The 25,830-nt window shown below is 45.5% G+C and overlaps 3 protein-coding genes across 3 annotated transcripts; 1 reads left to right on the forward strand and 2 right to left on the reverse strand.

Annotated features, from left to right (window-relative positions):
- Positions 1-7,843: 7,843 nt before the first annotated feature.
- On the reverse strand, positions 7,844-17,124 carry LOC306760613 (succinate dehydrogenase [ubiquinone] cytochrome b small subunit B, mitochondrial-like). Its single transcript, XM_079246553.1, has 4 exons — positions 17,033-17,124; positions 13,016-13,126; positions 11,395-11,545; positions 7,844-10,071 (listed from the first exon to the last, which is right to left on the reverse strand). The coding sequence occupies exons 1-4, from the start codon at positions 17,079-17,081 to the stop codon at positions 9,906-9,908; spliced, it is 477 nt and encodes a 158-aa protein (XP_079102679.1). The 5' UTR covers positions 17,082-17,124; the 3' UTR covers positions 7,844-9,905.
- Positions 17,125-19,274: 2,150 nt separating this feature from the next.
- On the forward strand, positions 19,275-20,948 carry timm8b (translocase of inner mitochondrial membrane 8 homolog B (yeast)). Its single transcript, XM_079246160.1, has 2 exons — positions 19,275-19,494; positions 20,230-20,948. Exons 1-2 carry the CDS (start codon positions 19,393-19,395, stop codon positions 20,395-20,397), a joined length of 270 nt encoding a protein of 89 aa, XP_079102286.1. The 5' UTR covers positions 19,275-19,392; the 3' UTR covers positions 20,398-20,948.
- Positions 20,949-21,467: 519 nt separating this feature from the next.
- Positions 21,468-25,605, reverse strand: il4i1 (interleukin 4 induced 1; the record flags this gene model as incomplete). The annotated part of the gene is made up of 8 exons (XM_079246647.1): positions 21,468-22,236; positions 23,406-23,542; positions 23,621-23,689; positions 23,755-23,956; positions 24,809-24,921; positions 25,008-25,222; positions 25,324-25,393; positions 25,561-25,605. 8 exons carry the CDS (start codon positions 25,603-25,605, stop codon positions 21,468-21,470), a joined length of 1,620 nt encoding a protein of 539 aa, XP_079102773.1.
- Between the last annotated feature and the right edge of the window lie 225 nt (positions 25,606-25,830).

A 25,830-nucleotide genomic window follows, 5' to 3' on the forward strand; every position in this document is an offset into this window, starting at 1 on the left:
TCAGGACCCAGTCAGGACCCGGTCTCCCCAGTCAGGACCCGGTCTCCCCAGTCAGGACCCAGTCAGGACCCAGTCTCCCCAGTTTCCCCAGTCAGGACCCAGTCAGGACCCAGTCTCCCCAGTTTCCCCAGTCAGGACCCAGTCAGGACCCAGTCTCCCCAGTCTCCCCAGTCAGGACCCAGTCTCCCCAGTTTCCCCAGTCTCCCCAGTCAGGACCCAGTCTCCCCAGTCTCCCCAGTTTCCCCAGTCTCCCCAGTCAGGACCCAGTCTCCCCAGTCAGGACCCAGTCTCCCCAGTCAGGACCCAGTCTCCCCAGTCAGGACCCAGTCTCCCCAGTCAGGACCCAGTCTCCCCAGTCAGGACCCAGTCAGGACCCAGTCAGGACCCAGTCAGGACCCAGTCTCCCCAGTTTCCCCAGTCTCCCCAGTCTCCCCAGTCTCCCCAGTCAGGACCCAGTCTCCCCAGTCTCCCCAGTCTCCCCAGTCAGGACCCAGTCTCCCCAGTCTCCCCAGTCAGGACCCAGTCTCCCCAGTCTCCCCAGTCAGGACCCAGTCTCCCCAGTCAGGACCCAGTCTCCCCAGTCAGGACCCGGTTCATGTTTCCACTCGCAGCAGATTCAACAGAACTGCATCAAACCACAGCAACAGTAGAACTTGTGGGATTTTATTGAGTTTTAGTTTGTAGCTGCTGTTTACAACATGTGTGAAGCTTTTAATTCTCTTCAGACCCTGATTGATCTGATCTGATCGGATCTGATCAATCAGCTTCCGCCTATTAAACAAATGGTTCAGTCTGTGGTTGGACGCCAGAACCAGGCTGGCCAATCAGCTGAGACTAAAAGGACGAAGGACGTTTCAGAGCTCGGACCCCTGAGAGCCGCTGGATTTACCAGAACTTTTACTAAATGGAAAGAGATGAAGAGGAGGAGGCCGAGACGACGAAGAGCCGCCAGACCAGCTCGGCGTCCACAGATCAATGCAGGGAATCTGGTCTTCATGAACCGTCTGCAGACTGACTGCAGAGTACGGCGCGGAGACGGGGAGCGGTCTGAGACAGCGAGGTACCAGTAGGACATCGCTGTAGTTAGGCTCGCTGGTCATAAATCCCTCGTTAAGGCCCAGACCACCTAGAGTCGTCCTCCTGTGGACCTGTGCGTGTGTGTGTGTGTGTGTGTGTGTGTGTGTGTGATCTGATCTGTTTTCCTTCCTCCATCCAGTCGCCCTGATGGCTGCCAGTACCTGCCTCCCGTCCGTCGCTATACGCTATGAAGACATCTGTCAGGACTCGTTCTACTTTACAGGTAAACAATGTCGCTTGTTCTCCGTTTGGAAAATGTTCTTTCTGTCTGACACGCCCCTCATTCTGACCTTCATCATCCTCGCATGAACCGGGAAACCCTGCGCCGCGTGAACCGGGAAACCCTGCGCCGCGTGTCCGTACGTCTGCAGAGGCCGATGAAGGTAACGCTCCTGCTGCAGCTGCGATCTGGTTAGTAGAGACGGAGGTTCCCCGACACTGCTGATGTTTCGCCACGTTGCTCCTCACAGATTCGCAGTTTGAGGAAGACGCTTTCAGGAAAGTTGGACGTGAAGACAAGAAGTTTTGGATCCAAAGCAGGGAGAAAAAATTCCTGATTTTGACCACTGACAACAACCTAAAAGCCCAGGACTTGGACACGGTGGAGAGAAGACAGTCAGGTCTGATTGGACATGACGTTTTTGACTTTGGATTAATAAATCCGCCGTGAATCGAGGCTCAGACGCGGCTTTGTGTTGATAAAGTCCTTCTCATATCTTCTCCCTGTAGATTGCAAATTCAACATCCAGGTGTATCTGGACAACTGTAAAGAAGCAAAGATGGGGAAGCCAGTCATGCTGTACTCCTGTAAAGACGGCAAAAAGATGGTGGTCTGCTGCCGTAGCAACAGAGACGTTTACCCGAAGCAAATGGTGAATATTTACTTAACCTCTCACTGTTTGATTGAATGGTTTTTTATGTATTTATTGTGATTATTGTTGTGCACAGAATAATTTTCCTTCTCTTCACACAGTAACACCTAAAATATTTCTGTAAAGTCTCAGCTGAGGTGTTTCTTCTAAAACTTGTCCCGTGGATAATAAGGCTTCCCTTGGTTCTTAAGCTTTATTCTTTATTTTATTATTTGTTTCATAAGGCTGTTATTCAGCTTATAACTGCTGGACCGGAAAAAAGAGATAACCGAAAGAAAAGGATGAGGAAAGATAGAAGAAAAATAACTCAAACAAAAAGTAGAAAACAAGCCACAGCAACCGTCACGTCTTCTCTACAGAAGAACATCTTTTACATTGTTAGAGAATCAAGTATCTAAAATTTCAAAGAAAGCACAATATACATCTGGAGTAAAAACCAGACAGAGCAGTTTATGTACAGGGATGTGTGTGTGTGTGTGTGTGTGTGTGTGTGTGTGTGTGTGTGTGTGTGTGTGTGTAGGGGAGTAGTCGTGTAACTATGTATGCTGAGGTGTTTCTCACCAAGAAGAAAAACTTTTCAGGGTTAAAAGTCAGCAGGATCGACTTGTGGTGTGTTCAGACCAAACGTTCAAAACGCTCGATGCTGATCACTAAGCTGCCACTTTTGTGTCCGACTCCCAAAACGCTCCTGCCGCGTTTGCCGCTGGTTGGGAGCGAGCAGCAAACGCGGCGGAATAGAGAGAAGGGAAAGGCGGAGCTTTCCTTCCGGTCAGTCTGAATGATGGCGGTGCAGTAGAGACGGCATGGTTTTATTTAATAAATAAAGCTAGAGAACGTCGTGGTAGGGCGGTGATAGTCACTGTTAATGCAACAAGAGTCTCACTCGGCAGAGAGACGCCACCCAAACAAAGCGTTGCCAGGCTATCCTGCTACGTTGCCAAATCAGCAACATTCAGCTTTTTAGCAAGGAATGGTTATCCTAAATATTGCATGGAGTAATGGCGTTCTTATGCAACACTATATGGTGGAAATACAATAATCCCTCCAGAATGTGGGCGTTTCTTTTTCATTATATATACGGAGCTACCAGAGCAGCTCTTTGGTGGAGTTCGGTGCAGCAGAAATCAGCCGAAACTGGCAACTCTGACAGGGTCAGTCAGGGCCGTTAGGACAGCAAAGTTTCTGCAAGCAGCCTGCAGCTCTTGTTTGTGGAGAGAACTGCAGCGTTGATGATCGTTATGACTTGTTTAGATGCATTTTCAGAAAGCCAGTGGCTGCTTCACGAGCCGCAAGTGAGCCTCAGCCGCATGCGAGGAGGAACGCTGTCGTAGGGCGCCTCAGCCCCGTGTCTGGGTTCACCACAGAAATCCTCCAGCAGCTGCGAGCTGATCGCTCTGATTTGTTGACGTCCCGCGTCAAGCGGCCAAAGTTCAGATTTTCCATCTCTGGCTTTGGGCGCTCAAAACGCGACACGAGAAAGCTTGACGCCCCCTTGCCGCGCCTCCACATAGACTTTACATGTAAACCTGCCGCTCTTGACGCTCAAAACGCGTTTGGTCTGAACACACCGTTAAAGCTGCTTCCTTCTGAACACAGGGATCAACATCTGCTGACTTTCAGCCATCAGAAGTCAGGATTACAGTCTGAGAGTACGGGAACTTCTATCCGTGCACGTTGAGCGGAACGTCGTCCAGATTGTTAGCTCGACCGCTAGCTGAACCTGTTGCAGCTAACAGCTAACCTGTTGCTGACGGTTAAGGAACCATTTCTGCACCTTACGTATGTAAACGGAGACGTTCATGTCAAACGCCGTCATGCATCACCGACCTCATGTATGCGTTACGTTGGCGTGGTTGTTAAAGGAACAGTGTAAGAATTACTCCCGTCTAATGCTCACCGTTTTGAAAGCCCTTAACAACAACGGCAGCCGCGGTATGTCAAAAAGCCTCAACCTCACTCAGCTACTAAAACTGGTTAGCTCCCTGTGCTGACTGGAATCACCTGGTTGTTGCACGAGCAGATCGGATTCATGGCGTGGAGACGCCGTGCAAAACATCATCCCAACCCCATATATAAGAGCACAGACACTACACAAACGCACACACATACACACACTATGAAATCCGCATCTTCTCTTCTGGTGGAACTTTGTTTCGGCAGCTTTCACATCGCTGTAAACGTTGGCTGTCAGTGGCGGGAAATCCAAACTGAAAGCCGGTAAAAAGACTTTATAAGCTGCGTTTAGTGCGACTAAAAGCTGTTAACGCAGCTAAAAGCACGTAAACATCCACTTCTGTACCAACGATGTCAGTTTCACCTTGATGCGACCACACCCAACCTGCGTTTCCCTTAAAAAAGTTTTGCAAAATAAAGCGATATTTGTTCGTTTTGACAAACTACTGCGATTTGCAGATGTCAACATTTAGCAGCGTTTAGCGCACAAGCCTCAGTTCTCGTAAAATCTCGTAATACGGTTGAGATTTTACGAGTGTAGCGTTATTTTGGGGTTTTTTAACTTAATGCAGAGGATTTGCTGCGGCTTTTTGAAGCTTTTCTCCCTCATTTTCTTTACTAAAACTCTGAAATTCGCTGTTTGTTCCACACCGCGCTGTCTTTACTGGAAAGGAACTGGTCACATGACCCCTCCGCGTCACATCCGGGGACATGTAAATGTGAGAAAAGGGTTTCCATTGAACTTTTGCGATATATTTCTATATCTAAACATCTGGAAAACAACTTCATGAGAGCGTAAAAACTTTCAAATGTTTCCATTAGCGTTTTTTATTGTGATATTTAGGCCAAATTCCCCTCAGCCTTTTCCAATCCGAGTCTGTTTGCTCGAAAAGTCCGCTTCGTTTGGGCAAATATGAATGCACCAAATGAATTCTGATTCGGATCAAAGAAGTGGACCCGGTCCACCTACAAACGCAAGTCTCGGCACATTTCAAGTGGACCAAATACAGGAAGCGGACTACCAAAGAAAGCTAGCTTCTGACTTTAGATCAGAAGTTTCTCATCTCTTCTGACAGAAGATCTGAATCTGTGACGTTGGAATAAGACGGGTCTACTTCTGCTTCTGTCTGCAGGAACCTCCCAGTAACATTCCCGGAAACAACCACGAGGCCATGTTCTACCAGACAGAAATCTCCTCCGGCAGATACATGTTTGAGTCCACCCGGTATAAAAAGCATTTCCTGGCGTTCGAGCCGGACCAGGGCCATTTCCTCAAGCTGCTGCTGCATCCCAAAGAAGACGATGAAATGGACATGTCGTGTTTCGTTAACGTGTTAAAAGCTTAAGTATGAGGCAATAAGTCTCTGTAAGCTGTCGTTTTAATTTCCTGGTTTGTAGGTTTTTAAACGCAGGGGTTCTTAGGAATTTTCAGCTACGGCCCCCAAGATGGCGTACGTTGCCGTAACTCCAGAATCCGATTTATAATATGTTGTATAATAACCATAGACTGTATATTTAAGATGGACGGAGCCTCCGACGGTTAAAAGTGAAGCCTATGCAGAAGTGCATAAAACTGCAGTTCCCCCTTCATCCACTAGGGGCTGCAAAACAGAGCAAATCCCCATAGACTCCCATGTTAAAAAGACCAACTTCACAGCAGAAATAAACATGTTTACAGCAGAAATAAACAAAAATCCATGTTAGGTTAATAGGTCAGGTTTACCTTCATGACAACTGTGGGGGGAGTGAATTTTTTTCTAACTCGCCCGTTTAAAAGTAATTTATCCTCGAAATTCAGCATATTTAGGGGCGTGTCCTTTTGATTGACAGGTACCCAATCTCCCACTTCAATTAAGAAAAACGTAGAACAACCGCGGTTTCTAGCCGGTTAACAACGTGACTTAGCTTTAGCCCACTTACCTCTGTTAGCTGGTTAGCTCCTGTTATCTCCGGGTTAGCTCTTAGCTACAGAAAGGTTGGAGTACGCTAGATGTTAATCATCCACCGTGACGCTCACAGACCCCCTCTCAGCTCCACCTCTTTGCCCATATTTGTATTTTCCGGGTGAGACGATGCGCATGCCCCCGCCAACATGGTCATGGTAGGAACCGCCCACCGAGCTTCAATTCAGCTCTTCAGAAACCTACGGGTGACGTCACGGAGGCTCCGCCCATCTTTTACAATCTATGGTAATAACTTGTGTTAAAATGTGCCGCTCATTTCACAGATTTCTAACGACTCTGCTAAATGTTAGCCCATGTAAATTTGAAGGAGAATACTTTTAATAGAGAATTATTTCTAAATAATTGATTCGAATTTAAAATTACTTGATGTGTTCTGAGCATCTATGGGGAAGAAATTATGAATTTTCTGGGAGGGGTTTACTGTCCTTTAATGACTGTATTTGCAGAAAAACTGAAATTAAAATGTATAGTTCCTAGATAGAAACTAAAAAAAACATCTTGAAAATAGAAACGCATAAAATTAAGTGAAAATTAGCTACAAGGATTAATCGAACCCTGCAGGTATTTAGATATTTTATTCCAACAAATGTTTTTAAGATTCTTTCATCATTAAGCAGCAGGCGGCGTCTGACTTCAGGTTTTCTGTTTATGGTTTTATTGTTATATCATGATACTGTAATAATGTGGCTGTTCCACAGCAGCAGCTGTGGGAGTGACGCCGTCCCACAGCTGCTGCTACTGGTGACACCAGTGAACCTGCAGGTCAGGTGGCTCATACTCTGTAACATCCGTCACATTTCAACCGTCCGTCATGATAGCAGTTTGGTAAAAATGTAAATATTTTTTATTTGCTAAATAAACATCTAAAATGTTGTATTTGTGTGTCTGTAAGTTTGTTCCTTGAAGGCAGTGGGGTAGTCCAGGGCATACCCACTTCTAAACCTGCTGGTACATAGACATAATATGTATATATGTCTATGTACCAGTCTCTCACCAGTCTGTACTGGTTTAATCATTTCATGACTCTTCCTCCCTGAAACAGAAGAGCAGGAATTAAGTGAGAATGAACAGATGTACAGATGGATTCTGGGGTAAACTAAATGGACTCGTCTTACATGTCACTGTTTCTGAAGCATCGTTTTTCTGGGCTTTGTTTAGTTTTTAAAACAAGGGTGAGACGTTTAGAGCAGGTGTGCCACAGTCCTGCAAATGTTAGGAGTTTCTCTGCTGCAACACACCTGGCATGAGGACTGCAACCATATGTTTTTGTCCCGATTCAATTTAAATTGTGATTTTCATAATTTTTCGATATTTCTTATTTTTAAAGTTAAAAACAAAAATGCATAAAACTTCTTTTTTGCTCGTCATTTTTCTTGATTACACTGAGGAAAGAAAACAACACAGTAGCCAGACCATCAATCTGCTGCTATAATGTCCAAGAAAACAAGTAAAAAGATCAATAAATGTCATAAAAATGACAATTTTATAATTATTTTTATTTATTTGGAAAAAAATTTTTTTTTTTTTAAACAGAAAAATCTATTTAATAATTGCGAAGCAAAAAATCCAATTTTCAATTTTTCAATTAATTTTCCCACCCCTACCCGGCACACATCGGAGCGAATCAGCAGAGCTGCACATCAAACTGCACCAGTCTAATTAGCCGTTGATTTGAATCAGGTGTGTTGCAGCAGGGAAACTCCTAACATTTGCAGGACTGTGGCTCTCCAGGACCGGGGTTCCCTACCCCTGGTCTAGACCCACTTCTTGCAGGAGCACTCGCTCAGTCACTGCCTGAAGGCAACGTGGAGCCGCAACGCTGCAAAAGAATTAAGAAACTCGACATTTATCTGAGAAATGTGTAAAATGTTCCGCAGATTCAGATTTTCCGGTTTAAATGTAAAATATTTGACCTGGATGCAACGTTTTGGAAGAACACAAGCATCTAGAAGAGTCTGAGCTTTTTGGTTTTAACTTTATTTAAAGTGAATGAAAACAAAGATCCAACATGTCCTGGAGCAGAAGCTGGAGTCAGATTCCAGAGTTTTATCTCTGTTTTCTGGATCTTTCCGGACCTGTGCTGCCGTGTTGATGGAGCTCCATGAAGCAGATCTACGGGCTGAAAATGTGGAACTTCAGGGTAAATCAGACCTAACTGCAACATCAGTCATCTGATCTGGTTTTTAGGACTAAACCTGAACAGTGTTGAATCCCCGAACAGGAGAAGATGACGGGAACTTCAATAAAACTGCATTCTCACCACAAGGACTTTGTTTTTCATAAAGCTTGTTGGAAGGACCCCATATCTCCTTTTCAGACAAACTCTCCTTTAAGTGTGTTTTGTATTAGTATGATTTTCACCCCTTCAGGGAAATGCACCTTTAAGGAGGGGTTTAGTGGTTCTGTGGGATCATTACAGTGACGGTATATAAAGACTTGCTGATGACTAAAAGAGGCTTTTTGCAACTTTTTGCAGCCCTTGTAGCTCTGGAATTAATCATAAACATACTGTCTAGAGACTTTTCCTGAAGAGGACGGTAGTTTCATGTGTAGTTTTACCCTGTAGGGAAATTACTTTGATCCTTTCAGGGATTATTTTTGTTTGTCTGATTGTAAAAATCTGTAAAAAGCAAATAAAAGGTTTAGAGTTAAGGGGTTACCTTAACTTCCCAACAAAATTAGCTGCTTTATTTTTTCCAGTCTCGTATCAAGAGGAGAACCAGTAAGCCCCAGGTCCCTCGTCACCTGAAGAGGTTTTAACGATTGAGCTGTTCTAATTCTCCGAACGCCGGCAGCTAAAAACTGAAGAATCCAAAGGACCGAGAAGTTAGGCCAATAGCTGAAGCCTTAACAGGGGAGAAGTGTGAGAGACCAACCCCCAACCTCCTGACTGGAGTCTCACTGGTCAGATCTAAATACCAGAGAGAGGAACTCGAATGAAGGACGAGTCCCAGTAACGGTTCTAGAGCTCGACAACAGAAAACCATCATGGTTCCCTGAAGTCAACACGATGCGACTTTCCATTGTAACCAGCTTTCATTATGGAAATGGTAAATATCTTCAATTAAACCATCAGAAATAAAAGCTTTGGTCACCTGGGAGATGAAAATGATGGAAATGGCAAAAGTCTTTCCCAGTAAAACCAGTTTGGCATGACTTCCTGAGTCATGGGACAAATTAAAGCATAATTTCACCTTTTTAAAGAATCAAAGCGATGCATGGAGACGTTTCAGGCCACAACCTGCCGCAGGGGGCGCTAGACTGCGTCAATCGGCACGTTTTGTTGCCATGACAACGTCTTCAGTGATTTTATTTAAAATTCATTCATTTTGATCAGACTGAATCGAGAAACACAGATTTTATTGATAATCGTCACCTCTGCGGAGTTGGGTCTAAAGCTGCATGCAAACAGTGTGTGTGAACACACACACACACACACACACACACACACACACACACACACACACACACACACACACACACACACACACACACACACACACACTACAGGACGTGTCATCATGAAGACTTGACAAGAATTTAAATGATCATTATTTCTTCTGTTTATTGTTTTCATTGACACCGTGTGAGAATTCAGAACGTTGCGGCTCGTGTCTGCAGCAGATCCGAGCGCCGTCCCGATGACGTTCCAGCAGCTTCGTCCGGAAGCGGAGCGGCTCGTCCGGATGGCGGCCGCCTCACGCCGCGTCCTCCTACATGAGACGTGTCTTAAAGGTTTCTGGGAATGCCTGGCAATGAAAATGCGACGGCGCGAACGACTCAAACAGCTCTGCGTGGAAACAGATCCCAGCGTGATGTAGAACGGCGTTAACCTAAACGACTCGGTCAGACTCGTGGTCGAAAGCCGAACCGAGAAGCGGCGAGCTGGAGCTGGTGGACGTTTGTTTCAGACAGCACGTGCATACATGTAATATTGTCAAATGATATTTATAGGAATTTACAAAGAATTTTTTTTACAATCAGCCCGGATGAGATTCCTCCCCCCGCTGCGGGAAGCTTCTCCTGAGTCCATAGTCCTTCATTTGCTCCACAGCAGAGCCACGGCTTTGCAGATGCCCACGTCGTTGTAGTTGAAGTAGCAAAGCCCGGCGAAGGTGACGGTGGACAGGAGGAAGAGACCTGCGTTGGCCAGCTTTATCTTTGTGTCGCCGTGAACGTAATCCGTTAAAACCTGACCGAGACCCCTGAAAGACAAAAAAATAGTTTTATTTCCCTGCTGCAGATATGGACCAGAGCCCTGTTTACTGTTTACTGTCAGGACACTTTATGGGGACGGACCGGTCCTGCAGATCTGTGCGACTCGGATCTAAAACCCAGTTAAACCACATCAGCTGGTGTCGCTCGTTTCTGTTTGCAGAAGAGGTTCATGGGAGAGTACAGCAAAGGGCTCTACGGTGGCCTCGCAGCAAGAAGGCCGCTGGTTCGAGCCTCCGCTGGAGGAGGTTGGACGATGGCCTTTCTGTGTGGAGTTTGCATGTTCTCCCCGTGTATGTGTGGGTTCTCTCCAGGTGCTCCGGCTTCCTCCCACCGTCCAGACATGTTAGGTAACTGGTTTGGGAGGAGTGGCGCTGAGATGGACTGGCGACATGTCCAAGTGGTCCTGCCTCTCGCCCAGTGGTTACTGGATAGACTCCAGCTTACCCACTGGAACAAGTGGTTTAGAAGATGGATGGACGTACAGATGGATGGATGGACAGATGGACGGACGGGCAGACGGACGGAGCACAGGAGGAATTTTTCCCTCCCTACTAAAAGATTAAAACATCTGAGACAAATTTCGTTAATCTGATCTGCAGGATTTATTCCTTCTTTACGAAGCAGACAAGAGTTTTTACCTTAAATCTAGATTATTCTGTCATGATGGCGTCAAAAAGTTACAGAAAAAAAACTAGACGACGTATAAAGACTTGATGAGATTTTACACATTTACAGGATCTGGAAACTGGACGATGCAGAACAGTCGTTCCTTCGCGTCTCCGATGCGTCAGGTTGGGATTCCTTTCCAACATTCCAGACTCTAAAATCCCATCAGTGTCCCGTTCGGCCGACAGCTGGAAGCCTTCTGGCTCCTCCTGCTCCAGCCGACGGCGACGGCGTTGCTGCAGGAAACTGGAGCGCTGGTTTTCATCCTGGCTGCCTTTAATGAGACTTATGACTGGGATTTGCGGGTCGAAGTGCCACGCTGTTCGGTCTGCGCGCTGCCTGACGGGGGACGGTATCGTCGTGACACAGAGCCACAAGCTCCTTCTGAAGTCTGCAAAGAGAGCCGGAGCACAGCGAAGCTGAGCTAACATCTGCTGACAGCGCCGGTTAATCCAGCGGACGATCTCCGGACCTGGAGCGGAAAACTTCCTGATCCGTTTAATCCCAGTGTGCTGAGGTAAGACCACCGCGGCGCAGCCTGAACCCCGGCCGACCTCTGGTGATAAAGAGCGAGCTCCAGGTTCAGCTGGAGAAATGGAACGTGTGTGTGAAGAGGAAGTGAGCGAGGTGTGTTCTGGTCTTACCAGTGTCCGTGCAGGGTCAGGGCAGCAGCCAGGGAGTAGTCGATGACGGGACTGGGGCTGTAGTACGCTACGGGGCCCATGGCCAGCAGCAGGATGCTAAGGACTCGCTCCGCGGTCCAATGCAGCGAGGCGGCCTTGGAGTCGGCGCCCGCTGGAGGACAAACATCCACACGTCAGACATCCCTCAGCTTCATCGATACAAGAATCAGAATCCTGTTACATCCCGCTTTACCTGCTTCCTGCCTTTCAGATCGGAAGTTATACTTCTATATCTTACGGCCTTCACACTCCGAATAAACAACACGAATGTTTCGCAGGTGAAATACGAACATTTTGGTCCATAAACACCACGTTTGGCGTGAAATTATGAATAAATGGTGAGGATTCTAAAGCAAACGGCAAAGTGACCAAAACAAACATGGTGGCGGCGATATCGATGTTGATGCCGCAGAAGAAAAGAGGGAAAGAGGCGCCGGTTCGTCTTGTCGGAGAACAGAGAGGAGGACTCATTCAGTCCAGGATCCGAAGCGAGACCACGGCCGCTTCAGCAGCTGGTGGCTAGCTGGAAGAAGCGGGGAAGAATAAGTCAATAAGACGCTTGGCCATGGTTGCCATGGTGATGCAAACTCTGTCGCAGCAGCGACAACGTGACTCCAGCAAAGCTGCCAACATGCCTTCTCTGATTGGTCCACTGTGTGTGTGTGAACGTTACGTAAAATCCACCTCAGTTCGCAAAAATAAAAGTAGCCAAAAATCGCAGGACGTAATTTCATCCCTGACGCTGCCGTTGAAACAAAAGCGCCTGCTGACGCCAACGCTGCCGGTGACGCCAACGCTCCCGTTGAGGCCAACGCTGCCGGTGACGCCAACGCTCCCGCTGACGCCAACGCTCCCGTTGAGGCCAACGCTCCCGTTGAGGCCAACGCTGCCGGTGACGCCAACGCTCCCGTTGAGGCCAACGCTGCCGCTGACGCCAACGCTCCCGTTGAGGCCAACGCTGCCGGTGACGCCAACGCTCCCGTTGAGGCCAACGCTGCCGGTGACGCCAACGCTCCCGCTGACGCCAACGCTCCCGTTGAGGCCAACGCTGCCGGTGACGCCAACGCTCCCGCTGACGCCAACGCTGCCGGTGACGCCAACGCTCCCGCTGACGCCAACGCTGCCGGTGACGCCAACGCTCCCGTTGAGGCCAACGCTCCCGCTGACGCCAACGCTTCCGGTGACGCCAACACTCCCACTGACTCGTAAAATACCAACGTGTGAATTAGTCGCACAAACTATTTGGAGTCGGTGTGTGAAGGTCTTTAATACGCCTGTTTATCTTCATTGTCAGTTCATTGTTTTTATTCTGTTTGTTGATTTGTTCGTTGCCTTGGTTACATTAAGACCCAAACCACCGATGTCCCAGTTTGGGATTAATAAAGTCATCGATGCATGATTGTTTTCAGCAACAAAAGCATTTCTAAACACTTTGTGGCCCCCCGCCCCATAACTACACAAGTCTCCTCAACATGAGCAGCTGACCGGAGATGCGCTGATGGCCAGACCGAGCCGTGTAGACTCCCCACCACCCCCAGACCAGGTTCTGGTTACACACACGCCGCCGTCTGTCGACACTGACCATACAGAGCCTGAGATGAGTGGATCGCCGCCGTAATCAGCTGGGGTTGCTCCTGGTACCTGTGTGGAACAGCGACTGGTCTGAGCAGCAACGGGCTTCGGTAGAACAGAGCTGAGGAGAGAAGATGAAGATCTGCCAACAGCTCAACATGCAACCAGTTTGTCATGTTTGGTCTGCCGGTTTCTTTTCTTTTTATGAAACTACATGTAGAATCTGAAGCTTCTCATCTCAGTCAGGATGCAGACGGGGCGCTTCCATGGAAACGGGATGTTCTCAGCCTCCGCTGTCAGATTCTGAGGCTAAAATGATGTAAAATGAACGTATGGATAGATAAAGCAGCATAAAGAGCAACCAGAAGTTTGTAGAAATAACACACAGATCAGCAGTGACCAAGCCTTTTCTCATCTGCACCTCATTCTCTCACACAACACACTCTGTTTCCATGTTTCCACACTCCTTCCTGCTACTATCTACCTGCTGTCCTCACTGCAGCACCTCCACCTCAGCTGCATCCCAAACGTCTTCTTGGATTTATTCCAGCCATAGAGGATCATTATTTTCCTGCTTTTCTCATCACTTGTTGGTCTTTGGCTGCTCCTGATTGGACGTTACCGTCAGTTCAAGCTCTCTGATTGGTGGAAAGTCTGACAGGAAGTGTCTTCATCATCATGTCCAGGTGAAAATAGAGGTCTCTTAGCAACATGATGGTGATGGTGATGAAGATGTGATAAATAATGGTGGATTTACCATCTAGAGTCTCTGAATAAACACTACATGTTGTGTCTGGATTGTAAACCTCCTGGACGGATAGAAACATACAGATTTCCACACTGCCGTTCCTGATGGTAGAGGAGGTAGACCTCGGGGATCTGATGGAGGTTTAAGGGTTAAAGTAAACGAAAACACCTTCAGAGTCTCAGTCTTCGCGTCTCTTACTGACATTTACAGCCTCATATGAAGTATTTCATCGTGTTTACTCGACTTGAGATAAGTTATCATGTAGTTTGATGCGGCTGCAGGAAACACACCCAGGTTCTCTGCTGATAAAACTGAACACAGATGTCTGGATCAAAGCTTCATGTGAATCCGTTCGGGTTATCACGGTGCGGTGCTGCCCGACCCGTTGCTTCACCTTTCAGCTGGAACTACGTCACCATATCGCATGTTTTATGGCAAACACCTCTTCAGTTCAGCTAGGTGCGACTGCGATGTCCGTCTGCTGCATGGTTTCAGACTCTTCACAACGTGTTTTGAAGCTGAAACATGTTTCTGGATGTAATCTGAGGCTGAATAACTCGCTGAGCCTGCAGGGGGCGCCAAAACCTGTGCTGATAAGGAATGTGGCGATATCGACACCAGTACCAGCTATCGGCCTGATACGATGTGCTTCTACTTGATTCAATTTTCCAGCGTAACGTTTACAGGATGAAACCTCTGACAGTAACCAGACACATTAACCAGTCAGTCCTCCATCTGGTCCATCTGGTCCATCTGGTCCGGCAAGTACTCACTGCTGAAAACACGTGGTATCGGCTAGGGGTGGGAAAAATGAATTTAAAAAAATAAAAAATCTGGATTTTTTTTGCTTCACAATTTTAAAATCTTTTTTGGGATTTTTTCCCAAATAAATAAAAATAATCCATTATTTAATTTAAGGAATATTAAAGACAATGTTTAAATGAAGTCATTACTTTATCACTCGTGGTCCGATTGGTTGGCCTTTAGAGGTGGGAAAATCGAATCGAAAATTGGGATTTTTTTTTTTTAACATTTACTGAAGGTTTAAATAAAGTTTAATCTGGAATAAAAGGACGTATCCGAGTGATTTTATGCGTGCTGTGACACGCAGCCTGCAGATGTCCCACAAACTTTCACTGCATTTCCGGCGTTTTGCCATGGACTTATCGGCATCTCTGAGTTCAGCAGGTTTTTGCCTCAACTTGAGCAAATTCTGGACATCAAGGAGCAACGACTGATTCTTCTTTTGTACTTATTATCGGCTCTTTTTAAATCAACTAGAATCCTTTAACTTCCTGGGAGCCACAGTCCGAGTCATCCCTCCCAGTTATCATGTCACCAGTTAATCCTGAACACCAGTTTGACCACAGATGCGTTAAAGTTGAGCATCAACCTCTGGTTAAAAGCTGCTACAGCCCAGGAAGTTGTCCTGGCTCATGGTTTCTGTCTCATTAGGTGTCCAGACAGTTTGGAGCCGATAAGGAGACCGCAGGAAGATTCACCATCATCATTATAATACTGCGTTACTGTAATAACTTACACCAACCAATAAGTTAGTGATGTCATACAGTTAAACTGGTTCTAAAATGCAAAGTCAGCTGATTTAAAACCTCATAAAAACATCTTAACAATAAACTTCACTTCAAATTTACTTATTTCTTCAGAAGGAATTGGAGTTTCGTCTTGGACAGTCGTGAATTCTTTCAGCTAAATAAATCTATTGTATGAACAAATTATGACTTATCAAAACACTGCTATTAATAATAATAATATTAGCATTGTGTACATTAAGGCAGCAGTTCAACCTTTTTGTAACACAGTAAATATTTGTAAAATATTTTTCCAGCTAAGTACCCCCTAACCCCTGCAAAGTATTTTTGATCAAGAAATTACATGAAATCACAGCACTTTGTCAATTAAACTTTAAATGTCTCTACTACGCTTTATTTGGGACTCTATTGTTTGCGTAGTCAAGGCGACAGTGGCTGACGGATATGAGCGGTTCCTACCATCGCCATCTTGGCAGGGGCATGCGCGTCATCTCGCCCGGAAAATACAAATATGGGCAAAGAGGTGGAGCTGAGAGGGGGGCTGTGAGCGTCATGGTGGATGATTGACATCGAGCGAACTCCGAGCTTTCTGTAGCTAAGAGCTAACCGAGCTAACCTGGAGATAACAGGAGCTAACCAGCTAATGGAGGTAAGCGGACTAAAGCTAAGTCAAGTTGTTAACCTGCTAAAAACCGCGGTTGTTCTACGTTCTTCTTACTTGAAGCCGAAGATTGGTACCTGTCAATCAAAAGGACCCGCCCCTAAATTTGCCGAACTTCGAGATCAAATTACTTTTAAACAGGCAAGTTAGAAAAAAATTCACTCCCCCCACAGTTGTCATGAAGGTAAACCTGACCTATTAAACCTAAAATGGATTGTTGAACCAGGCTGTAAACCTGTTTATTTCTGCTGTAAACATGTTTATTTCTGCTGTGAAGTTGGTCTTTTTAACATGGTAGTGTATGAGGATTCGCTCTGTATTTGGAGCCCCTAGTGGATGAAGGGGGAACTGCAGTTTCACTTTTAACCGCTGAAGGTTGCCGCTTGGGTTCAATTCATGTCAGAACGTGGGATTTTGGGATAATTATTATGTAATAGTGTTTTAAAGAAACCATAAAAAGGTATATGTTTTAAAAGAAAAATTCACATACCCCCTGAAATGCCTTGAAGTACCCCCAGGGGTACGCGCACCCCCAATTGAGAAACAGTGCATTAAGGCCAACCAATCCAACCACGAGCGATAAAGTGGCGACTTCATTTAAACATTAATGTCTTTGTTATTCCTCAAATTCCTGTTTTGGACAAGACTATATGTGAATGCTACGAGCCATGAAGGGGGATCTTTCAAACAAAGAGGGAAGGAAAAGGAAGGGGAGGAAAAGGAGGAGGAAGAAGTGAAATGTGTTGTTTTCTTTGTTAGAAGGGCACCAGATGACATGGTAACAGTTTCATCTGCAACACCAGTCATGTTTATATTCCCTCTACCTTACTAAACTTACACTAACTGGTGATGTCAACTGGAAAACGTCCACTGGAGATTTTATTTCTTGTTGCTTTACTGGAAACGTGAACTTAAAAGTGTAATTCTCTGCAGGGCGTGATTTGTTCTTACGCCTCTCACGATCCACGCTGCGTCATCCAAACGAGCTGCTTTAAATCCACTGCGCTAAAATGCAAACATGTGTCGCCATAACCGACACAAACATTGATGGAAGAGGACAATACTTACGTTTAACTCCTCTGCGACACACAGAACTCAACCTGACGATGGCTGCCATGATGATTTACCAATCAAGGTCACGACAGTTACCCGGATGTGGTTGCTGCGGCGTCAGCGGTGCAAAGATTTTGCGTGTTAATAAAGTTGAGTTAATGCCGTCTGCTGCGCGAGTTTAGCAAATACAAGCTAAATAAACATTTTTACTGGTCTTCCTCCTCTCTTTAATTACTTTATACTAAATACTTATTGGATTATTTTGTACTGAGGCTTTTTGTTTGCTTTTTTTTTTTATTTATTTATTTTTTTTTACAAGTGGTGATCAGAGATGTGAATTACCATGCTGGTGAGTAAACAGGGCCGGATTAAAAGTGCACAGGTCCTTGGGCTGAGTGTTCCAGGGGCCCCACTCCACAACATAACATTGTAAAAATTGTGAATGATACACTGTGAAAAGACATTTCTAACATCTCTCAGCCAGTGGTACCAATAGCAATGCACTAGACACTGTGGTGTAACTATCTGGTTTTTATGTACATTTTGTTTCATGACCAAACTGCTGGTGTTTGCCCTACGTTGGTCCCACATGGTCCCCAAGTGGACATGGGCCCCTGGACTTGTGCCCATAATGCCCAATGGATAGTCCAGCTTTGTGTGTAAAGTGTGTTATTTAAACTGGTTTGTTTTAATTATATTAATAAAGTTCTTTAATAACATAAAAATATTTTGTTGGATGAAAAAGATTTCCACATGTCCTTGGCGTACACATAGTGTTCCAGTGACATATTCAGGAATGTTTTAATGGGATGATGAAGTTGGGTTCTCAAAACAATGTCCAGCAGGATCGTTGATAGCTGTGGTTCAAGAAAGTATGCTAAATACTTGGATTCTTGGGTAAAAAAAACCCCAAAAACATTTTAAATATTGCACAGTATAGATAAAGATAGAGTTAAAGCATCTGTGGCATTTAAAAACAATCTGTCACCACATCCTTGAAGAATCTTTATTTTACTCAACGAGAAGAAAGGTTTTAAATATGACACACAGCAGAATAATGGCACAGAAAGAGCAATCAGCTGTTTCTGTTTTTAAAGCTAATGGAGGGTTACCCACTGAACCCTAAATAAACACTACCCCACTCCCACGCCAAGCCGCATAAGTATTTAACATTAACTCTGTTGCACAAGTACACCTGTCATATTTGTTTTATCTGCTTTCATTTATTAAGAAAATGCAAATTTCTACTTCATGACAATATTCAACTTAACTGTATTTACATTGTACTTATTAAATGTACAAGAGCAACCCAAAGAACAAAGAAGCATAGCTTTGGATACGCACATTCTCAATAGCACCATAGAGGATGACACATATATGCACCTGAAGCCACTGGAAACCAGTGTTAGAGTTACGTTCTGGACTAATGTTTTGATTTACTGGAACATTTATTTTTGGTGACAAACATTACCAACAGTTTGCTGCTGTTTGGTGGATTGTTAACTGGAAACACAAATTTTGTTTCTTGGAGAAGTTGCAGCACACTACTTGGCAAAAGAACCTAGTTTTTCTGAACAACAAACTAGTAACCTGCAGAGATTCCAGATTTAAGCAGTGCCAGATACAATCTGTAGTCCACTGCTGTCTTTATTAAATATCCACAAAGCGTCTGGTGCAAAATGAAACCACGTTGTTCTTATCAATAAGATTGTTATGGTGAAGTTCTGCTGATTTGTGATATGATATTTTCATGATTATCATTGAATCTGCTGGTTTTCTCATGATGCATACTTTTCCAACTGGTTTGTGATTTTCTCGTTTTATGAAGCATAATGGTAGATGTTCATAAACTGGCTTTTTTAGATTTGTTTATTTATAAGTAAAGTTTACTAGTATTCCCTGGTAGTTAGTGGAAGGTTTGTATAGTATAGAAACTCTGTCTATGTCTGAAAAAAGTAAGGTTCACAACTATAAAGAATAATTTTCATATCGGTTTCTAATACAAAGTGACTAATTTTTATAAAGACTCTTATATCTTTTAAATAAAACCCTTTTCGTTATGTTTTTTATTTTACGGTGCAGAAAAAATAATCTTCCATGAAAGAAAAACTCGCGTTTTAGTTTTGAGTTAATTTCTCTTCAGCGTCAAATATCTTTGTGACCCTGTTTTGTTGCGTCACATCCTGTCAGCAGATTGTTAAACACACCGGAAGTCATCCTCTAATATTGACGGCTCAACGTCTGGTTTTTAAATCAGCGAAGTTTGCGCAGCCGCAGTACTTTCAGGTGGAGAAAGCGAAGGTGACCTCCTCTCCAGCCGGTCCGGCAGCCTGATACCGGCTCCCCACGCGCTCTTCTGGCCCGGTTCTGCAGACATGGACAGCTTGGACAGTTTCAACACTTCGGAGAAAGCGGAGGCGACGGAGCTTCAGAGGCTGATCGCCGTTGAACAGCAAAAAGCCCAGTTCCAAGCCCAGGTCAGTACCAGTTCTAAGCCCAGTTTAGTACCAGTTCCAGACACAGTTAAGTACCAGTTTTAAACCCAGTTTAGTACCAGTTCCAAGCCCAGGTCAGTTCCAAACCCAGTTTAGTACCAGTTTTAAGCCCAGTTTAGTACCGGTGCCAGGCCCAAGTTAGAACCAGTTCTAGACCCAGTTTAGTAACAGTTCTAGACCCAGTTTAGTACCAGTTTAGACAAGGTTTAGTACTGGTGCCAGGCCCAAGTTAGAACCAGTTCCAGACCCAGTTTAGTACCAGTTTGACACCCAGTTTAGTACCAGCTCCAGGCCCAAGTTGGAACCAGTTCCAGACCTTGTTTAGTACCAACTCCAGACCCAGTTTAGTACCAGTTTGACACCCAGTTTAGTTCCAGACCCAGTTTAGTATCAGCTCCAGGTCCCAGTTGGAACCAGCTCCAGGCCCAGTTGGACCATGCCAGTCGGACCAGTTAAATATCAGCTTTATAACGTATAAATGATAAAAACGCCACTTTTTTTTTTTCTAGCTACATTTTGTAGAATATGTCCCCACGGGCCAGACTGGACCCTCTGACGGGCCTGTTTTGGTCCCTGGGCCTGATGTTAGTCCCCGATCAGAAGGAAACCCACCAGAACTTCCTCCATCTGGTCTCTGGTTTCTCAGTTCTGCAGCTGATCCTCCTTCAGGTTTACCTTTATCTTGGTGTCCTGACCCGGTCCGGTTCTGGCTTCCAGGTGCACAGTTTCACCGACGTCTGCTGGGACAAGTGCGTGGACAGTCCGGGTTCCAAGCTGGACTACCGGACCGAGACGTGCCTGGTGAGCTGCGTGGAGAGGTTCATCGACACCACCCTGACCATCACCAACCGCTTCACACAGATGGTGCAGAAAGGAACCCAGTGACGACGGACTCTACCCGGACTTTTTTACCTGGACGATGGAGCTGACATGAGAAGGACCGCAGGAGGTTTAGCTGCTGGTTTAGGGGGGTAACCATGGCAACAACAGTCTGTGGTTCTGTCGTATTAACCCTTTGAACAAAGGAGTTCAAATCTGTTCTGCTTTTATGATCTGAAGATCAATGAAGAACATGATGGGAAAATAAAGACAAAATTATGTGAGAAAAAATGAAAATGTTTAAAGCTGGAAGCAGAAACCCAACATCAGCTGGAAGCTTTAACACGTCACATGATCACCGGTGGTTATTTATCAGAGCTGTGACGATATTTTTGTCCCAATTCGATTCAGATTTAAATTGTGATTCTCACAATTCTTGGAAATTGCTGATTTGTGAAGGTTAAAAACAAAAGAAATGTATAAAACTTTTTTTTGTTAATCATTTTTGTTGATTTATATGAGGAAAAAACAACACAGCAGCCAGACCATCATTCTGCTGCTATAATGCCCCAGAAGACAAATAAAAAGATCAATAAAAACAATAAAAGACCAAAAAATTATAATGGATTTTATTTATTTGAAAAAAAAAAATCTATTTTAATATTGTGAAACAAAAATCTCGATATCCAATTTTTTTATTTTTTTTTATTTTATTCAGTTTTCCCACCCCAATATTTACCCTGATAAACTGCAGTTTTTCTGCTTTGTCATCCTCATCGTCATGGCAACCTTCTGGTACCGGTTCATCTTTATCGTCAGGTCCGCCTTATGGTACCGGGTGGTCCTCATCGTCATGACGACCTTCTAGTACCAGGTCGTCCTCTTCATCAGGACCGTGTTCTGGTACCAGGTCGTCATGACAACCAGTACTGCCATGAAGCGTCAGGTGGTCTTCTGAACAACAGCAGGTGATTTTAATGATTAATGTACATAAATCCAGCTGGTTTTTTCAGTACTTAAATTTTTATTGAAAGATTTAATCTGACAGTTGATTTAAAATGGAGTCACAGAAACCAGACCAGAAAGCTGCAGCCTGACCAGTCTGACCAGTAAGAGTCGGCTCCAGCTAGAAGCAGCTAGCGCGTGAGGCTGTGGATGTTCCTGGCTGCTCTCAGTGCGGACTTCATGGCGGTTTCTATCCAGCCATGAGGCGTGGCCGTGTGCTCGCCTGCGAAGTGGACCCTCCCCTCGCTCTGGAACAGCTCCGCGGCGTAGTGTCCCTGCTGGTAAGGCGTGAAGAGGGCAAACGCTCCCAGACTGTACGGGTCCAAGCCCCACTTCTTCACCAGCCCCCCCGTACACAGAGGTCTGATGTACTCCCCGTGGATCTTCACCAGGTCCTCCAGAACCACAGCCAGGAGCTCGTCCTGGTCCATCCCCTGGAAGAGGGCGGAGTCATCGGAGCAGGTGTAGGACGCCAGCAGCGCCCCGGCTGCCGTGCCAGGGAAGCTGTGGCTGGGGTAGTAGATGAAGCGAGAAGGCTGGTCGGTGACGCTCTTCCCTCCTCGGATGCCCTCCGTCTCCCAGAAGCGCTCCCGGAAGCTGAGCACCACCTTGGTGGAGCTGGTGTAATGGACGGAGCGCAGAGCCTCCATCTTGTCCCCAGACAGAGGCGGCTGGAAGTCGATGAAGAGGGAGGCCTTGGCCGTGGCGGTGACCAGAGCGTAGTCGGCGGTGAGGTTCACCAGGGACACCGGGTTACGGCGGTCTCGGTACGTTATCGTCACACCGCCGCCGCCTGTTTGGTTTATACGCTTCACCTTGGAGCCGAGCAGGACGGTGGCGTTTAAGGCCTGGTGGAAAGCCTCGGGGAGGCGGTCGAAGCCGCCGGTCACTTCAAAATACCTGGAAAAACACCAACAATCAGTAAAAATCTCTTTATGTAGGATGTTTCATTTTCAGGCCAGAAGTTTTTGGTTTAATGTTCGTGTTGAGTCGGAGATGTTCCGCTTCGTCCTGCCTGGAGTTTGATTCGTTACCGTGGATTTCTCCTCAACCGGTAAGTATGGACAGAAAACAGGCTGGGAAAGGAACTGGAACCAGTCAGAACCAACTGGAGGATAATCTGACAACTAATCTGGTTAACTGGTCGGTCACATGACGAGTAGAAAGGGAGCATTGCAGAGAGGCAGAGTCTCTCAGATGGGAAGATGGACAGAGCCTCACCAGTCTGAGAAAAATGCAGATCCATCATTTTACATTGTAGAATATCACCGGATGATTTAGAGAATTAGAAGGAATCTCTGTATGCTGGGGACAAGGAGAAGCAGACATGATTCTCTACTGGAAACCAGTGCATGGACTCAGGAAGCTTCCAGAAACCAGTGTGAACCCAGTTCAGGCTGAAATCCACACATGCAGGTTAAAGCTCCATCATATGTGAAGAGGATCCAGAAACACGCCGTCTTCTCTGGACCAAAGCTCATTTAAAATGTTCTGAGTGGAAACCTGGATGAAGATGTGGAATAGTTTGTGGACAGCATGGACGGCGTGTCCTGCAGACTAAAGAGGAGAGGGAGCATCCAGCTTGTTATCAGCCTGCATCTCTGATGGGATGGGGTTGCATTAGTGCCGATGGCGCGGGCAGCTTCCACATCTGGGAAGCTCCATCAATGCTGAAACATCTGCTCCCATCCAGACAGCGTCTCTTTCAGGGAAGACCTTCCACCACGCTGGACCACATCCTGATGGTGGAACAGGAGAACTGGTCTGCTGCTGGACTGACCTGCAGGAACCTTTCTAAAACTAGAAAATCATCACATCTGTGAGGGTTTAATGTAAATAAATGTAAATAAATGTGGTGTTTTTATTGTGTTTATGTGAAAACGGGCTTTTGACACTTATATGCGGATTTTAACACACATCTGCTGCTGGTTTTTAAACTATTTTCTCTCCACACAAGAGCTGATTGTGTCCAGAACCAGTCACCATGACAGAATTCCCGCCTGGCTGATCCGTCTGGTCCTCGTCTTCCCGACATCCCACCTGAACACAGCCCAACACGACGGTCTTACTCTGCGTTGTCGCTGATGTCTGACTGGATGTAGAGCGTCTCCAGCAGCGACGTGTAGAACAGGCTGTTCTCATTCAGGATGTCCCCGATCATCCTCAGAGCTCCACGACTCAGGTTGCCCTCCTTCACCAAGTATTCCTGGCAGGATGTGAGAAGGGGATTCGTTCAGGTCCTTGTATCGTCTCTCACCCGGCAACATGGCGACAAAATATTTACCATCACTGTGTAGGAGTCGTATTTATCCAGCATGGCGCTGCAGCCAGCTGCTGTCAGGTCGTCTCTCACCTGGAAAACACTCGGAGTTAGAAGCTAACACGTGAAGCGTGGGAACGTGTGAAATGCAAACAGACCTTCCAGAGTGTCTGGCTGAAGAGTTGGGCGGCGGACATCCCCCTCTCTCCGTCCTTCAAGCTGTATTTGAGCACACTGGGGTCGTTCTCCACCGTGAGGGTTTTATGTACAGCTCCATTCACCAAATAGTAGGTGTTGACGTCATCCTGGATGAACCGGTTCAGGGAAATTTGCAGTTTGGAGATAAAAGAGAGCAAAATCCTGCAAAACAAACGTTCTGCTTTAAAAACATATGTTCATGTTTTTCCTCTCAGTTTACAGCTCATGCAAGGTGGAGCCTGTTTAGTTCATTTAGTCAAAGCTCCATTGTTTGTATCTGTCATGTAATTAAACTTTATTCACACAACTCTTTTAATACAAAATTGAATGTTTTAAAAAAATAAAAATCCTACAAATAAAACAAGAAAACAGGTATCAGAAAAGAAATTACATCCTGGTTGACTTCAGGCTCTGATGTGCAAGTTTCCAAGTGTTGGAGCAGGGAAAATATGAGAAAATAGATAAATACATTTCTTTAAATCTCAAAAATGTATTATTATTATTATTATTATTATTATTATTATTCTTAGTATTGAAGCAATAAAAAGAGTTTAATGACATGTAAATATTATTAAACAGCCATTTAAATACTTTTTTGGAGCTTTGTGTTCAAAACAAAATGTTTTGGCTTGTAAAATAAAAGTTAAATAAGTACTAAAAATATCAATTTAAATTAAATTAAATATGCCTGTTAACAAAACAGTGAAATGTAAAGAAGAAAAATAAAATCCGCCTCAGACCAGTATAAAATGATTAGTAATTAATCCAATGTTTTGACGTATAAACAGTTGTGCATAGATAAGTTTTAAGCCCCAGACTGAAGATGTTTTTACTGTCTGCAGAGGCTTTGGAGCCACATTTGCTTTCATTTGAATGAATCTCCTCCATCATCACTGCAGTAGCAGGTTAACGCAGGAATCGGCTGATTAAACCAAAGTCTGATGCCGAGCTGCAAACAGAGTGACTTCCAGCAGGGACAAACGTCGGTCCATCACCGCCTCTTCCTTTTCTCACCTATGAAAGCTTGGGATCCTCATGGCTCCCACTTCTGTGTACCAGCCCTCCTTGGTGTTCCTGAAGGTCTGCACCCGTCCCCCAACACGGTTACTGGCTTCTATTATCGTCACCTTAAGTCCAGAGAAACAGGATTATCACACCTTGCCTGCAGCGTCCATGTTGTCCCGTCAAAGCAGTGGAAGTTGTTTCCGTCCACCTTGTGTCCCGCATCCTCTAAAACCTTGGCAGCCGTCAGTCCAGCCATGCCCCCGCCGATGACCGCCACATGTCGAGGGGTCTCAGCAGGAGGAAGACCTTTCACCACCATGTCCAGGAGCTCGCTGTAGTCCGTGTCCTGGAGGCATTCGTAGAGAGGGTCTCCAGTGATCCCACTCACAGTGAAAACCACAACTCCCAGCAGAACCAGAGCAGCTGACGGGAGCAGAAACAGCAGCAGCCAGATGGAGGAATTACAGCTCAGACTGGCAAATATTCGACTCATTTAATTAAAACCTACCAACTTTAAAAAGTGCCATGTGAGGAATTATCCCGAGGAAAGACCCCCACAGCCTGGAGGTCGTCGCTGTGCAGCTGAAACTGACCCTGGGAGGGGAAGAAGAAACCTAACAGACACAGTGAACTCACCGAGGAGCTCAGACAGAAGTTTTACACATTCCTGACAACTAAATCTGCCTGGAAAAACTAAAAACACATAAAAATGATACGTAAATCTAAAATAGAGGAGAGTGGATCTGGTCCATCCCACTCACCTTAGTCTCAGGGAAGGTGTTGTATGTTGTCACAGAGGGATGCATGACTGAGGAGAAAGCAGCCGAGGCTCAACTACCACCGCTGCGAATCTGCACACAGAAAGGTTGACTGGAAAACCCGGCGGAGTCATATGTGCGACACCGAGGTCGTTTTAATGATGGCTTGTGTGGCTCCCTCAGGTCTTCCAGAAATATTTTCCCACACCGGCTCGAGAATCAACCACACTGAACAAATCAGATTAGCGAGCTTCCACCAGTCATCAGCATACC

The sequence above is a fragment of the Telmatherina bonti genome (assembly GCF_933228915.1).
Source record: "Telmatherina bonti genome assembly, chromosome: 9".
Taxonomy (NCBI): Eukaryota; Metazoa; Chordata; class Actinopteri; order Atheriniformes; family Telmatherinidae; genus Telmatherina; species Telmatherina bonti.

What these genes read in the sequence shown, in the direction of transcription:
- LOC306760613 (XM_079246553.1), bottom strand. Translation starts at nt 17,081, where the DNA reads ATGGCAGCCATCGTCAGGTTGAGTTCTGTGTGTCGCAGAGGAGTTAAA. An exon ending in GTGTCGCAGAGGAGTTAAAC is followed by an intron (nt 13,127 to 17,032) that starts GTAAGTATTGTC and finishes TTCTCTCCTCAG; the next exon opens with CTCTGTTCTACCGAAGCCCG. An exon ending in CTGACCCTGCACGGACACTG is followed by an intron (nt 10,072 to 11,394) that starts GTAAGACCAGAA and finishes TTTGTCTTTCAG; the next exon opens with GGGTCTCGGTCAGGTTTTAA.
- timm8b (XM_079246160.1), top strand. Translation starts at nt 19,393, where the DNA reads ATGGACAGCTTGGACAGTTTCAACACTTCGGAGAAAGCGGAGGCGACG. An exon ending in AAGCCCAGTTCCAAGCCCAG is followed by an intron (nt 19,495 to 20,229) that starts GTCAGTACCAGT and finishes TCTGGCTTCCAG; the next exon opens with GTGCACAGTTTCACCGACGT.